Source organism: Coenobita brevimanus, unplaced genomic scaffold (genome assembly GCF_032717465.1).
Source record: "Coenobita brevimanus isolate Jiangsu-jjx unplaced genomic scaffold, ASM3271746v2 jjx.HiC_scaffold_2834, whole genome shotgun sequence".
Taxonomy (NCBI): domain Eukaryota; kingdom Metazoa; phylum Arthropoda; class Malacostraca; order Decapoda; family Coenobitidae; genus Coenobita; species Coenobita brevimanus.
The window spans coordinates 59,547-73,446 of NW_027643801.1; the positions used below are offsets into that span (position 1 = coordinate 59,547).

The 13,900-nt window shown below is 45.6% G+C and overlaps 1 protein-coding gene across 1 annotated transcript; it reads left to right on the plus strand.

Moving 5' to 3' along the window:
* Positions 1–397: 397 nt before the first annotated feature.
* Positions 398–13,552, plus strand: LOC145390104 (uncharacterized; the record flags this gene model as incomplete). Its single annotated transcript, XM_080265165.1, is given in 14 exon segments — positions 398–499; positions 1,151–1,286; positions 4,994–5,116; positions 5,396–5,508; positions 5,873–5,923; positions 5,925–6,015; positions 8,515–8,604; positions 9,604–9,765; positions 10,486–10,685; positions 11,370–11,495; positions 12,049–12,574; positions 12,629–12,928; positions 13,004–13,275; positions 13,411–13,552. Coding segments are annotated over 14 exon segments (2,434 nt in total), but the record flags the coding sequence as incomplete, so codon positions are not given.
* Positions 13,553–13,900: the final 348 nt, after the last annotated feature.

The following is a 13,900-nucleotide window of genomic DNA, read 5'->3' on the forward strand; positions in this document are numbered from 1 at the left end:
ACTTCTCTACAATTAACTACAAAGTCTTTATGACAGATGAAGATAACGATGACGAAGATAACGATGATGATGATGATGACAAAGACAATGATAATGATGAAAAATGATGAAGATAACAATGATGATGATGACGATGACAATGAAGATAATGATGATGAGAAGATGAAGATAATGGTGATGATGATGATGATGATGAAGATAACGATGACGAAGATAACGATGATGATGATGATGACAAAGACAATGATAATGATGAAAAATGATGAAGATAACAATGATGATGATGACGATGACAATGAAGATAATGATGATGAGAAGATGAAGATAATGATGATGATGATGATGATGATTTCCTTTATTTTTGTTGCTGTCTCTAATTTTCTCTCTCTCTGGGCAGTGATGGTGTGGTGGAGGCGGAAACACAAGAGCTACTACGACTACCTTCTGTCAACAGTTGGCTGTGGCAAGAGTCGGAAATATTACTGCTGCTGCAACACATGTGAGAGAGACAGGTGGGAAGGAGAGAGGAATTAAGAGGATGGGAAGGGAAGAGAGAAAATGAATTGGCAGGAATGAGAGAGACAGAGAGGATGGCAAGGGAAGAGAGAAAATGTGAGTTTATGAGACCAAAGTTGAATTGGAAGGAACAAGAGAGAGAGAGAGAGTATACATGCATTCTACTGTGTAAATATATATACTGTATATAAGATAAGGTCCTCTTAAATGCTGTTGATCCTTATTAAACCGAACTTAGTGAGTGACAGACTAACTAAGAGAGTATGTGAATGAGGTTGAGGGAGGAGGAGAGAGGGAGGGGAAGATTGAAGGGATGAAGTAGAGAGGTATATGAGAGAGGGGGGTGTAAGTTGGGGGGATGGAGAGTGAGAGACTAACTAGAAAGAGTGTGTGTGAGAGAGTTGGAGGGGGGGAAGAGGGAGGGGGAGACTGGGGATGAGATGAGGGATGGAGTAGAGAGGTATATGAGAGAGAGGGATGTAAGTTGGGGGGAGGGCAGGGAAATGGGACAGGGTGACATGGAGGCATTTTGTTTGTGGCCACCCGTTACGGAATTAAGACGTCTGGCCATAGTTAGGTGATAGACAGACAAAGATAGATAGATAAGTACTCTACCAATTTCTCCCCTCCACAGGTATACAGATCTAGGCCTGCTATCCAAGTTCGGCACAGAGATTGAGATGCTGCATTATTTTCTGTGCCGCGTCAACCACTGTTACAACCAAGTCCCCTTTCACAACTTCGAACATGCCTTCTGTGTCACTCAGATGGTAAGTGGGTCCTGTCTTTGTCGTAGATTTTCATTATTGTTATTATTGTTATATAGTGGTAGGTGGGGTCACTCATCATCCACTTACTCGATGCAGTGCTGCTCTCAGGTGACTTCCCTTTCCTCTCTTCCTTCTTTCCTCCCATCCTCTTCTTTCTTTTTTCCTTCGTTCTTTCCTCTTCCTTCTGCCTGTGGGTGACTCTACACTGAGTGACAAACCAAATACAGTAATCACTCTAATATCCGGAGTAATAGAGCCATTGGTAGGTCCGGTTATTGGTTTTGTCCGGATATTGGGCCCCAGCTTATGGACTTGTACTTATGGACCCTAACTCAGAGAAACACCTATACAACTCCCTCTGGACATGCATAGCACCTATTTAACACCCAAATCACACCAATAAGGCACATAAAAGACTGAAATAAATGCAAAAGAAGCATAAAATGAGGGTTTTGAGGTAGGTTCATACATTAATAAACATTCTGGTACTTATGGACCCTAACCTAGCCTAACTCTGAAAAACACATTCCTACTGCACATGCATGAGGTAAGTATAGTATGGAAAAAAGTACAGTATGAAACATTCTGGTAAGTATAGTATGGAAAAAAGTACAGTATGAAACATTCTGGCTACTTACAGCAAGTCCCTAGCCACCTCGATGAATAACCGCCTCCTCTCGGACTCTGACAGTAAGAACGATTTCCTGAAGCACTTGCAGTACATTCTTCCTGAAGTCTTGCACTGAACTTAGTCAATAACACACAGAAGTCCGTTCTCTTCACAGTGTTCACTTTAGTCCAAATAATGTTCCAGTTTAATTTAGTGTTGCACATTAACTTTTCCCAAGTTTTTTTTATTTTCCAAAGCCAAAACAAAGAAGTTTATTTACGTTAAATTTTGTTTTCACTGAGTCTTTTCTCTCAACTCGAAAACCTTAACACAACACACCTTTTTTTTCACTGCACAACACTCAAAATTCCCGTGTGGTCTAGTGGAGAAGTTCTTGCTGTTTAATCACTGTCAGAGTCCGAGAGTATCACTGGCAGGCGACCAAGGGGTGCATCGCTGGGTCGTGGTGATGGCGTACCCACTGCAGAAGATTCTGAGGAAAGCCGCAAACTCACGTCGAGCGGTGACTCCACTGTGGCTGATGTGCTGGGCTGTGGCTCGGAGCATGAGAGCCTGTCTTGGGGAGGCAACGGAGTGGAACCAGGGCTTGGCACAGCGGGGGTCACGGGCCTGAAAAAACTGTCAATCATTGACTGACGCAAGGACCGACGATTCTGGCGATTGATGATGCGCTGCCTGAAAGCACGCACTTCCTCCACGAGTCCCAAGGGCCCCATCTCCCTGTCGCAGTCCGGGTGTTCCAGGTAGTCTAGGACGAACTCTAGATGTTCCCGGAGTGCGCTCAGCTTGGGGATGGCTGGAGTAGTGTCCTGTTGAGAGGAGTCCGCATTATCGTCGCCTTCGTCGTCGGAATCTTCAAGTTCGGGACTGACACCAGCAACCGAAGACGCGATCTCGATATCAGACAACGTCTGATACCCAGGATCGCCCTCGTCATCGTCCAACCACTCACGAACATCGTCCACATCAACAACGTCGCCGTGCGTACGTAGCCGTGCATGGAAGTCATCCACGTCAAACCCTAGAAAATCGTACTCCACATCCGTTCCGAGAACCAGACGAGACCAACCATTTTCAAGAGTTTTCACAGGGACTTCCTTCCATGCACTAGCCCAGTTGTACAGTGCAGACTTGATGTTGTAGCGGCGAAGGTTTTCCAAAGTCCGCTTGCCTCGTGTGTCACGTCCTTCCCTGCGCTTGTCCTCGTCCTCGAGAACAACCATCACCTCGTCCAGGAACTTCCGACGGCACAGGCGCTTTGTTGCCACGATCACTCCTTGGTCCATGGGTTGAATGAGAGCAGTCGTATTAGGTGGCAGAAACATGCACCTAATACGGCCATTCTCAGCAACCAAGTCCTTGTCGCACGGGTGGGCAGGTGCATTGTCGAGCAGAAGGAGAGCCTTTACCTGGTCACGAGGGATTCCCAGTGTCTTTGTCTGGTACTGGATGACCTCCTTGACGAAGTGACGGTGAAACCAGTCTTTGAAAATCACAGCTGTGAACCATGCTTTAAAAGAATGGTACCATACGACAGGAAGGACATCCATCACCCCACGAAGGCACCGAGGCTGCTTTGCACGGCCAACAACAACGGGCTTAAGCCGGTGCATGCCGTTAGCACTGGCACAACACAAAGCAGATATCCGTTCCTTAGAAAGCTTGCGGCCAGGTACACGCTTCTCCGTCTCCTTGGCTAGAGGGTTCGTTGGCAGCGAGCGATAGAATAGGCCAGTTTCGTCAGCATTGTAGACTTGACCGAGAGTGAGGCCCTCCCTGTCGATCAAGCCTTTCACCTTGTGCCGAAACTTGTCAACTCCATCCTCATTAGCGTCCAATGCTTCGCCATGTGCTTTACGGTTACAGTAAGGCCATGTCGCAACTTGAACGCGAAGAGCCAACCCTCGGATGCCTTGAAGTCTAGGGCGTCGTGAAGCCTTGCAAACTTCTCAGCAGCAGCCTTCAGCTCCGTTCCACGTACCATCACGCCAGCTGCACGTTGCTGTCGGTACCAAATCAACGTGGATCGGTCGATTTCTGCAAACTTGGGGGTAAACATAACCTTCCTCTCCACGTTGCGTTTGCTTCGCGACGAGAAGTCAGCCGTGTACTGCATGAGTTTGTCTCAGGAACGTTTGATATCGAACAAAGTCGACCGGGCCAGGTTGTATTCGCGGAGAATTCGGGAAGAAGACCAACCCGCATCAACTTTCTGCAATATCTCCCTCTTCTTTTCCAGAGTCAACAAGACTCTCTTCCTTTTCTCAGGTGGCGGGGCCATCATCACACACACTAAGAGCAGGCCCGAGAGCAGCTGGAGGCCTTGCAGCAAGTACAGCACCACCACAAAAGCGAGCACGTGGGCAGCCATTGCGAAGAGCGTAGGTCCAGTCGCGGTGAGAGACAGGCGGGAAGTGGGGAGGATGCAGCGGCGCTCTATTGTACGTCGGAGGAATGACGAACCAAAACAATGCTCTCCCGCGGCGCGCGCGGCAAGTTCAAATTAGGGACGGCAAAAAATTGATTTTTAAAAATTTTTTTTTGGGTTTTCGGACCATTTTGGGAATGTTGGATCCCAGGACGATAAGGTCCGGGTAGTGGGGATGTTCGGTTATTGGGCGTCCAGATATTAGAGTGATTACTGTAGTTTCGTGTACACCAGGAAACCATTTACTATGCTGGGTGGTAACCATATAACCAAATTATGGTGCCTGGTGGTTTAGTGGGTAATTAAGGCTCCCCAATCGGATTGAGCCTTCGTAGGTTTATATCCAAGGGTGGTTGGGGGTTTGTTGCTCACGTAATGCCACTCAGGGATGAGCGAGGCTTTTCACTCTCATCTTAAATGTCAGGACCAACTTGCCTAGCCCTGGGCTCCTACGCTCCCTGTGGGGCAACACAATATTAGATGATGATGTTGATGATTCTTATTATTGTTGTTTTTTCTCTTTGTCATACCTCATCCTGTCCTAAGATTATGATGATGATGATGATGATGATAGTGGTGATGAAAATGATGATGATAGTGATAATGATGGTGATGACAATGATGATGATGATGATGATTTCTTGACAGATGTATGGTATGGTGTGGCGTTGTGGATTGCAGGAAAAACTAGGCGATTTAGATGTGTTAATTCTCCTTGCATCCTGCATATGCCACGACCTTGACCATCCTGGATTTAACAACATCTACCAGGTAAGGGAAGCATTGTATTGTTTATTTATATTTGGCCTGAGTTTTAAATTACAGTATAGACAATGCACCTTAAGGGATATATAAAAAGAGGTGTGTAGTAGATAGATTGATATATTGTAGTGTTAAATATAGATAGATAGATATACTGTACTGTTAGAAAAATAGATAGATAGATAGACAGTCAGATAGATAGATAGATGGACAGATAAACAGACAGATAGATAGATAGATACACAGATAGATTCACAGCACCACTTAATAGATTCATTTTGGCCACAGATCAACGCCAAAACAGAATTAGCCCTGCGATACAATGACATATCACCACTTGAGAACCATCACTGCTCCGTTGCATTCACTGTTTTGGAGCAACACGAATGCAACATATTCAGGTGGGTGTATTGAGAGGACGGAGAATGAGAGACTGACTAGGAGAGTGAGTGAGATGGAGAGGAGGGAGGGAGATGGGGAGGGGGAGACCGAAGATGAGATGGAGGAATGACGTGGGGAAGTATGTGTTTGAAAATATTGGGAGAAATATTTTGAGTTGGTCTGGCCATGTAGACAGGATGGAGAATGAGAGACTGACTTGGAGAGTGTATCTGAGTGAGGTGGAGGGGGAGGGGAGGGAAGGGGAGACCACGGATGAGTATTGTAGTCCAAGTTTTTAGTAATTACAGATACTACAAACCTTCTTATGGTAAGGACAACTCCCTTACCCCATTCCAGCTCACACAAAACCATTTTAATCCACAGAAACATGTTGGCCGAGGACTACAAGAAAATTCGTGAAGGGATGATCCGCTGCGACGGACATGGCGCGGCACAATGAGATTCTGTCCGACTTTAAAGAGATCATTGAGGAGTTTGATTTCAAGAACCGGGCCCATGTTAACCTTGTACGTATAGACTGTAGTTGATTTTGACTTTTTTTGCCCCCTCATGGTAGGTATAACTTGTTGTATCATTTGTCATATCATTTATAAAGCCAACAATGTACTTGTGTGTGTGTAGCCATTCGCCTTGGACGCTGCAACTGTGAGCAGGGCAATAGGCAGGATGCCGGTGGGGAAGGCAACGGGAGTGGCTGGGTTAACTGCTAAAATGTTGAAAGCCTCAGGAGATATAGGAGTGGGGTTAGTTGCTTTCTTGATAAATACTATTATGTGTGAGTATGTTGTCCTCAGAGTGTAATTGTAAATGTGTACAAGGGGAAGGGTAATGCCCTGGAAGGAGGAAATTATAGAGGCACGAAGCTTTTAGAGCAGATAATGAAGGTAATGGAGAAAGTTCTAGAAGGTATGATTAGAGAAAGAGTGAATATTGATGAGATGCAGTTTGTGTTTATGCCAGGCAGGGGGATCACAGATGTCATATTCATTGTTTGACAGCTTCAGGAAAAATGTTTAGGAAAGAAAAGGGATCTGTACTTTGTTTTTGTTGATATGGAGAAGGCCTTTGACAGAGTCCCTTGACAGGTGGTGAAGTGGACAGTGAGAAAGCTTGGGATCGAGGAGTGGCTGGTTAGGGTGGTTATGGCTGTGTATGTGGGTGCTCGCACCCAGGTAAGGGTGAATAGAGATTTGAGTAATGAGTTTTCCGTGAATATTAGTGTGCATCAGGGGTCAGTTTTGATCCCCTTGTTTATTATGGTACTTGAAGCCCTCTCTCGTTACTTCTGAAGGGGACTCCTGTAGATGTGTGGTAATGATTTGATTTGGTGTTGACTGCAGAAAATGAAAGGGAGACAGAGGAAAGATTTAGGAAGTGGAGAGATGGTATGGGGCACAAGGGATTAAGAGTAAATGCAGATAAAACAAAGGTAATGGTATCTAGGGCTGGTGGCAGTACTGTCAAAGTAGAGGGAGGGTGGCCATGTGCAATTTGCCACAAGGGGGTGGGAAGTATTTCCGTCTTGTGCAGTGTTTGTGATAAGTGGGTGCATAAGAGATGTAGTGGTATTAGAGATATTCTGCGAGATAATGATTTCATGTGTACAGTGTGTTGCAGAGAGCAGGTTGAGATTGTCAGGCATGAAAGGATTGAGCTTGCTGGTGAGTCTCTTGAGTGTGTGGAAGAAGTTTTTATTCAGGAGACATGTTATATATATACTGGAGGTGGGGCTGGAGCTAGCTCTGTGGCTAGAGTGAGAAGTGGTTGGAAGTTCAGAGAGCTGTTGCCTCTCCTGACATTGAAAGGGCTCTCTCTCTGTGCTAAGGGATCTTTGTATGTGGCATGTGTTCATCCATCCATCCATCATCCAATCCTACGTTGCCCTGTGATGGGCATGTGTTAGGAGTGTAATTCTGTACGGCAGTGAGACTTGGGCAGTAAAGGAAGAGGATATTCGCAGGCTCAAACGTACAGAAATGACAATGATTAGGTGGATGTGCAATGTGTCCTTTAGTGCGAGGCTTGGGGGGCCTAGGTTTACGATGGAAGAGTTGAGAGGTAGGATGAGACTGGAGTGTATTGGTGTTTTGATAAGGAGAGTTAGATTGAGATGGTTTGGGCATGTGGAGAGGATGGGGAATGATAACTGGGTGCAGAAAGTGAGAAGTGTTAATGTTAGGGGTAGGGTTGCGAGAGGTATGCTGAAAAAGACCTTGGATGAGGTCATTGAGTGTGACCTCAGGGATAAGGGACTGAATAGGAAAGATGCCAGAGATCCAGCAGTGTGGAGAGCTGCCATCGGGTGACCGAGGCTGATGCATGCAAGCATGTTGGAACCTTCAAGAACGAAAAGAAAAACGAAACGACCTTGGTCACCTAATGGCAGCAGCTCTCCATGCTGCCTGATCTCTGGCAGCCTCATGTATTTAGTTCCAGCTAGTGCAAAATGGTCTGAGAGTTAGTCATAGGAATAGTGGTAGGTAGGGGCAACTACTATCCACTCACCCAATGTAGTGCTGCCTTAAGGTGACACAGCACTATGTGAAAAGAAAAATGCGTGACTGTAAAGGGGTGATTATCAGATGTCATACAACCAGATGAATCCCTGGTGGTTTAGTGGATTACTGTGCCCCATCCAGATGTGGCCCAATAGGGTTTACATGCCAGAGGTGAGTCTTCTGAGGCTAAGTAGGTGAATACTGGTACCACAGAGGCTCTTATGGTGAGGTGGTAGATGGATGGCAGTGAGAGAGAGGGATGTAAGTTGGGGGGAGGGCAGTGAAATGGCAAGGGACAGGGCAACATGGAGGCGATTTATTTGTGGCCACCCCTTACTGGATTATGGCATCAGGGTATAGATAGATAGATAGATGGATTGACTATTTGATTATGTATGCTCAGGACAACTCTAGCATTTTATTTTAGCTAATCCCAGATATTTTATTACTTTAAGAGGGATTATAGAAGCCTGAGAGTGTTAATACTGGTTTTAATATCCTGCCTAGCTGTCCATGGTGCTGATCAAGGTAGCAGACATCAGCAATGAAGCGCGGCCGCTGGACATTGCCCAGCCCTGGCTGGAGTGTCTCATGCAGGTAATGGTTTGTAAGTTAATTCTTTTTCTTTATAGGTGATGGCTTATGGAGGTAGTGTTCTGTTTATTCCTTTCCCCCCCCCCCCTCCGAGGTGGAAGTGCCTATCATCCATTCACTCAGTGTAATGCAGCCCTCAGGTGACTCTGCACTGAGTGACAAGCCAAATTATTTCCTGTTGTCCAAGGAACCTACTCTATCATATCATTTATAAAGGCTCCAACATGCATTCGTCAGCCTTGGTCACCTAATGGCAGCTCTCCATGCTGCTTGATCTCTGGCAGCCAGCCTCAGCGTGCTTACATGCATCGGCCTTGGTCACCTCTTAGTGGCTATCCATGCTGCTCAGTCTCTGGCAGCCTCCCTATTCAGTCTATTATCCCTGAGGTAACACTGTGTGACCTCATTCCATATACTGGTACTAGATACTCTGTACTGTACTATGTTGTGTTGGTAATGAGGACTATATCAAAACCTCCATCTCATCCTTGGTCTCCCTCTCTCCCCTGCACCACTCTCACATACACTTTCTTTGTCATTCATTCCCCATTCACACCTCTTGGCCAGACCATCTCAAGATCCATTTACTAAGTAAGAGACTAACTAGGAGAGTATGTGAGTGAGGTTGAGGGGGGGAAAGGAAGGGGAGACCGAGGATGAGATGGAGGGATGGAGTAGAGGGGTATATGAGAGGGGGGAGTGTAAGTTGGGGGATGGAGACTAAGAGACTAACAAGGAGAGTGTATGTGAGTGAAGTGGAGGGGGGAAGAGGAAGGGGGAGACTGAGGATGAGATGGTGGGATGGAGTAGAGGGGTATATGAGAGGGGGGAGTGTAAGTTTGGGGAAGGGCAATAAAATGGAAGAGGACAGGGCAACATCGAAGCAATTTTTTGTGGCGACCCCTTACAGGATTAAGGCGTCTGGCTATAGATAGATAGATAAACAGAAACTTGTAATAGCTCCTAAAAACACTGATACTTATATTGCCATTCTTTCAACAGGAATTCTTCAACCAAAGTGACCTTGAGAAGTTGGAAGGGCTGCCTGTCTCTCCGATTATGGATAGGGACAAAGTAACAAAACCATCATCTCAGTGCTCCTTCATTGGTTTTGTGCTCCTGCCTCTCTTTGAAGCACTAGGGAAGGTTCTGCCGGAGCTTGAGGTGAGGTAGACAGATTGGTAGATAGAGAGAGAGAGAGGGATAGATAGAAAGACAGAGAGAGATGTAAGAGGGAGTTAAATATGCAAACCTTCATTTCAGTGTGTCTTCTTTGGTTTTGTGCTTCTCCCACTCTTTGAAGCATTTTAGCAAGGTTAGTGAGAGAGAGAGAGAGAGAGATTTACTTTCTGTTGTTCTTATGATGTTGATGATGATGGTTCTATTCCAGTCTTTTCTGTTTGAATCTATTGTCTTTTATTATTATTATTATTATTTGTGGTAGGTGGTGGCAACCATCATCCACTCACTTGATGTAGTGCTGCCTACTTCTTCCATAGCCTTTATCATTCTTTTTCTGTGCCTGCCCTCCTCTCTTCCTATTTCTCCCATCTTTCCTGTCACTTCTTATTGCTTTTCTTTCCTTTACAGGTGGCTTTACATTGAGTGACAAGCCTAATGGTTTCCTGTAAGCCAAGAAACCATTTACAACGCTGGGTGGTAACCATATAACCAAACCATACGTGCTGCCTACATGTCAGCAAGTGGGTTGGTGGAGGGTTAGTGCCCCTCCCCGTAAAACAACTAACTCAAAGTCAAATGGCCACCCCTTACGGGATTATGGCGTCTGGCAGTAGATAGATAGATTATTATTATTATGATGATGATGATTATTATTATTATTATTATTATTATTATTATTATCACTGTCTTATTATTTTTCAGGAACTAATCATCCAGCCAGTAAGGTTTGCCCTCGACCATTATCGTAAATTAAACGAGGCCTCGAAAAAAGCCTCCGAGGAGAGCGAGCCTACCCCAGTGCTTGAGGCTGAGGTGGAGGAGGAGGTGGTAGAGCGCCCCATCAGTCGCCTTTCACAGGATACATGCAAGAGGGCGGTGCAGAAGACGGAGAGTTCATATAGGTAACATTGAGTATTTTTTCATCCGATACATTCATTTTCAACTGGATAAATCTGATAAATGCAGTACTGAGTCATGGGTGTGTAAGTCAATAAGGCTTTAAGAGGAATAATAATAATAATAATAATAATAATAATCTATCTATCAGTTGGTGGCCAGAAAGTGCACTCCCCCAACCTCTATATGCTATTGCATCCATTACACACCTCATTCTATCAACCACACACACACATAATCCATCATTGCCTTCCATTCATTTAGTTCATTTAAAAAGACTCCAATATACTCAGTAAGCCTCTGTTGTGGTGTAAGAGGAATAATAATACACTAATGATAGTAATGATGATAAAAATAATAATAATAATAAATATATCATTAATAAGGGCTCTGAAATACTCAGTAAGCCTTTGTTATGATGTAAGAGGAATAATAATAATAATAATAATCCATCCATCCATCCATCATCCAATCCTACATTGCCCCTTGAGGTGCGTAGGAGCCTGGGGCTAGGCAGTTGGTCTCGACATTTAAGATGAGAGTGAAATAATAATAATAATAATAATAATAATAAAAATAGTAGTCTTTAACTTGATGATGATGATGATGATGACATTGATTATTGATGATGATGATGATGATGACAGTGATTATTGATGATGATGGTGATAATCTATTTTTATTCACAGCATTGGAAGCCGTGCCTCTTCTCGGACATCCATGATCCGATCTTTGACCATCAACTGCACAGATGTGGAGATGGACGATGTGGATGTGACGGAGATGGAGGTGGATGTGAGCGAGCGGACTTCCAGGTGAGTGGAGTGTGGTAGTTTATCTGAAATGTGAACCCAGTGGACTGCAGGCTGAAGTTGTCCCCCTCCTGCAGTCCACCATCCTCCTGTCAGGCCTAGGGAGGAGGTTGAGGGTTGTTTGTATAACCTGGCAGCTGTAATGGTAGTAGTAGTAGTAGTGGTGGTGGTGGTGGTGGTGGTGGTGGTGGTGGTAGTAGTAGTAGTGGTGGTGGTAGTAGTAGTAGTAGTAGTAGTAGTAGTGGTGGTGGTGGTGGTAGTAGTGGTGGTAGTAGTAGTAGTAGTAGTGGTGGTGGTGGTGGTGGAAGTGGTAGTGGTGGTGGAAGTGGTAGTGGTGGTGGTGATAGTACTAATAGTAGTAGTAGTAGTAGTAGTAGCACTAGTAGCTGTAATAGTAGTAGCAGCAGCAGCAGATGATGATGGTGATGGTGATAATGACTATGACAAGTAGCAGTAGCAATGTCTTCATCTGTAATACAAACAGAGCAGCCTAGCCAGTGGTGAAATACCATATACGTGTCCTCCCTGAGTTTTTCCTAAATCCACCACTTTGCAGGTTCAAGATTGCAACGGATGGCTATAAGTCACCTTCAAGGAGAAATTCCTCTGAGCGTCGTAGCAGTGTGGGTGGCTACAGGTCCCCTTTAAGGAGAAATTCTTCGGAGGGGCGGACCATCTTCCCAAAATCACTCGAAGACAGGCTCCTTCCCCATGCTGAGGCCCAGGAAAGCGAGGCTCTGAGGGAGAAGTGCGAGAAGGAGGTGGAGAAAGAATCGGAAAAGGAGACATCGCTGTTCTCCAGACTGAGGATCTTCTCCGAGCGTCTGTCGTCCAGCGATTATGAGAAGAGTGTGAATGGGTCGGCCCCCATGGGTAAGGGTAGTACAAGGTTTAAGCAGGGAGGGGGCGGTGGCGGCTTGCAGGGGGTGCTGAAACAAACTAGGAGTAAATCGGAACCGACAAAGTTCCGAACGCACCGCACATTTCATATATCCCGGCCAAGAATTAGCTTTGGCATGAACCTGCAGAAACAGAAGAGTGATGAAAATATAATAATTGAGTGTGGGAAGGAAACAGAGAAAGTGAAACAAAAGAGTAGTGAGAATATAATAAACGACTGTGACAGGGAAACAGAGACGAAGTGCAAAGAGGCAAGGACCTCGGACGAGCGCCTCTCGGCCTTGGAAATCAAAACCTCTACCTCTTGTGAACTCATAGAACCAAAGAAGAAACTCAGTAGTGTGCTGACAGACGTTCAACCCTCTCCCACGCTCTCAGAGAAGTGCTCTATGCCGGCCTCGAACTCTGTCCTCCAACACAAAAGCTACAGCCTCTCCCTCGATCGACTGCCGAATAAAAACAGGAAACGGAAAGCGGGAGTGACCAAACCACAGACCCTGGAAAACACCCCAGGGAGCTCCGAGGATAATCTTGGGGTGCCAATTAAAAATGGCCGCTCTCGGAAAATGGGGCAAACGCAGATGCTGGAAAACACTCCCAGTAGCTCCGAGGATAATCTGCTATCGGATCACAGAACGCAGTCCGACGGTTCCGCCAGGCAGCTGCAGAGTCCACCTGTGCTAAATCAAGTCCGCAGTGCGGGGTTCAGGCCGTTTGAAAAGTTCCCCCTGACCTGCCACGACTCCCCGAAAAATACGAAGAAAAAGCCAGAATCAGCACGAACTTTGCTCCTCAAATCGTTCTCGTTCCGTAAAAAGTCTCCCACGAAGGATGAGACACTGGTGCTGAGGGAGCCAGCGTCATACAGTCTGGGGGAGGAGAGGTTATGACAGACGGGCTCCTGTTTCTGCATTTAATAGTCGTTTAATGCTCTCAGGCCCCCATGACTCACACTCAGAGGAAGTACTAGAGTTGTTCCGATGATGAAGGGGTTAATGGTACCAATATTAACACTCAGGCTCCTGCGACTCAGTGCTTCAGGAACCAACTTCACACAGGCCGAGGGAGGAGGGACTATGATAAAGAAGTTTGTGTTTCTGTGTTTAATAGTCAGTGTATGCTCTCAGGCTCCCATGACCCTCTCTCAGATGAAGTACTAGAGTTGTGCTGCCCATGAGAAGGTTAATAATGCCAATTTTAACACTCATAGGCTTTTAGTAATCACTCACAGGTTTGTATGACTCTTTCAGGTGACAAAAATAATCGACGTTAAGTGGAATAGAGAACTAGAGTTTCCCCAACCATGAGATAGTTATCTGGTACTGGTATTAACTCTCAGGCTCTTGTAACTCACAGCTGATGTCAACTGGCATTTGCTGGAATAGGGGAGAGGGAGGGGAAGACCAAGAATGAGATGGAGGGATGGATGAGAGAGGTATATGAGAGGGGGGGTGTAAAGTGGGGAGGATGGAGAGTGAGAGACGAACAAGGATAGTATGTGAGTGAAG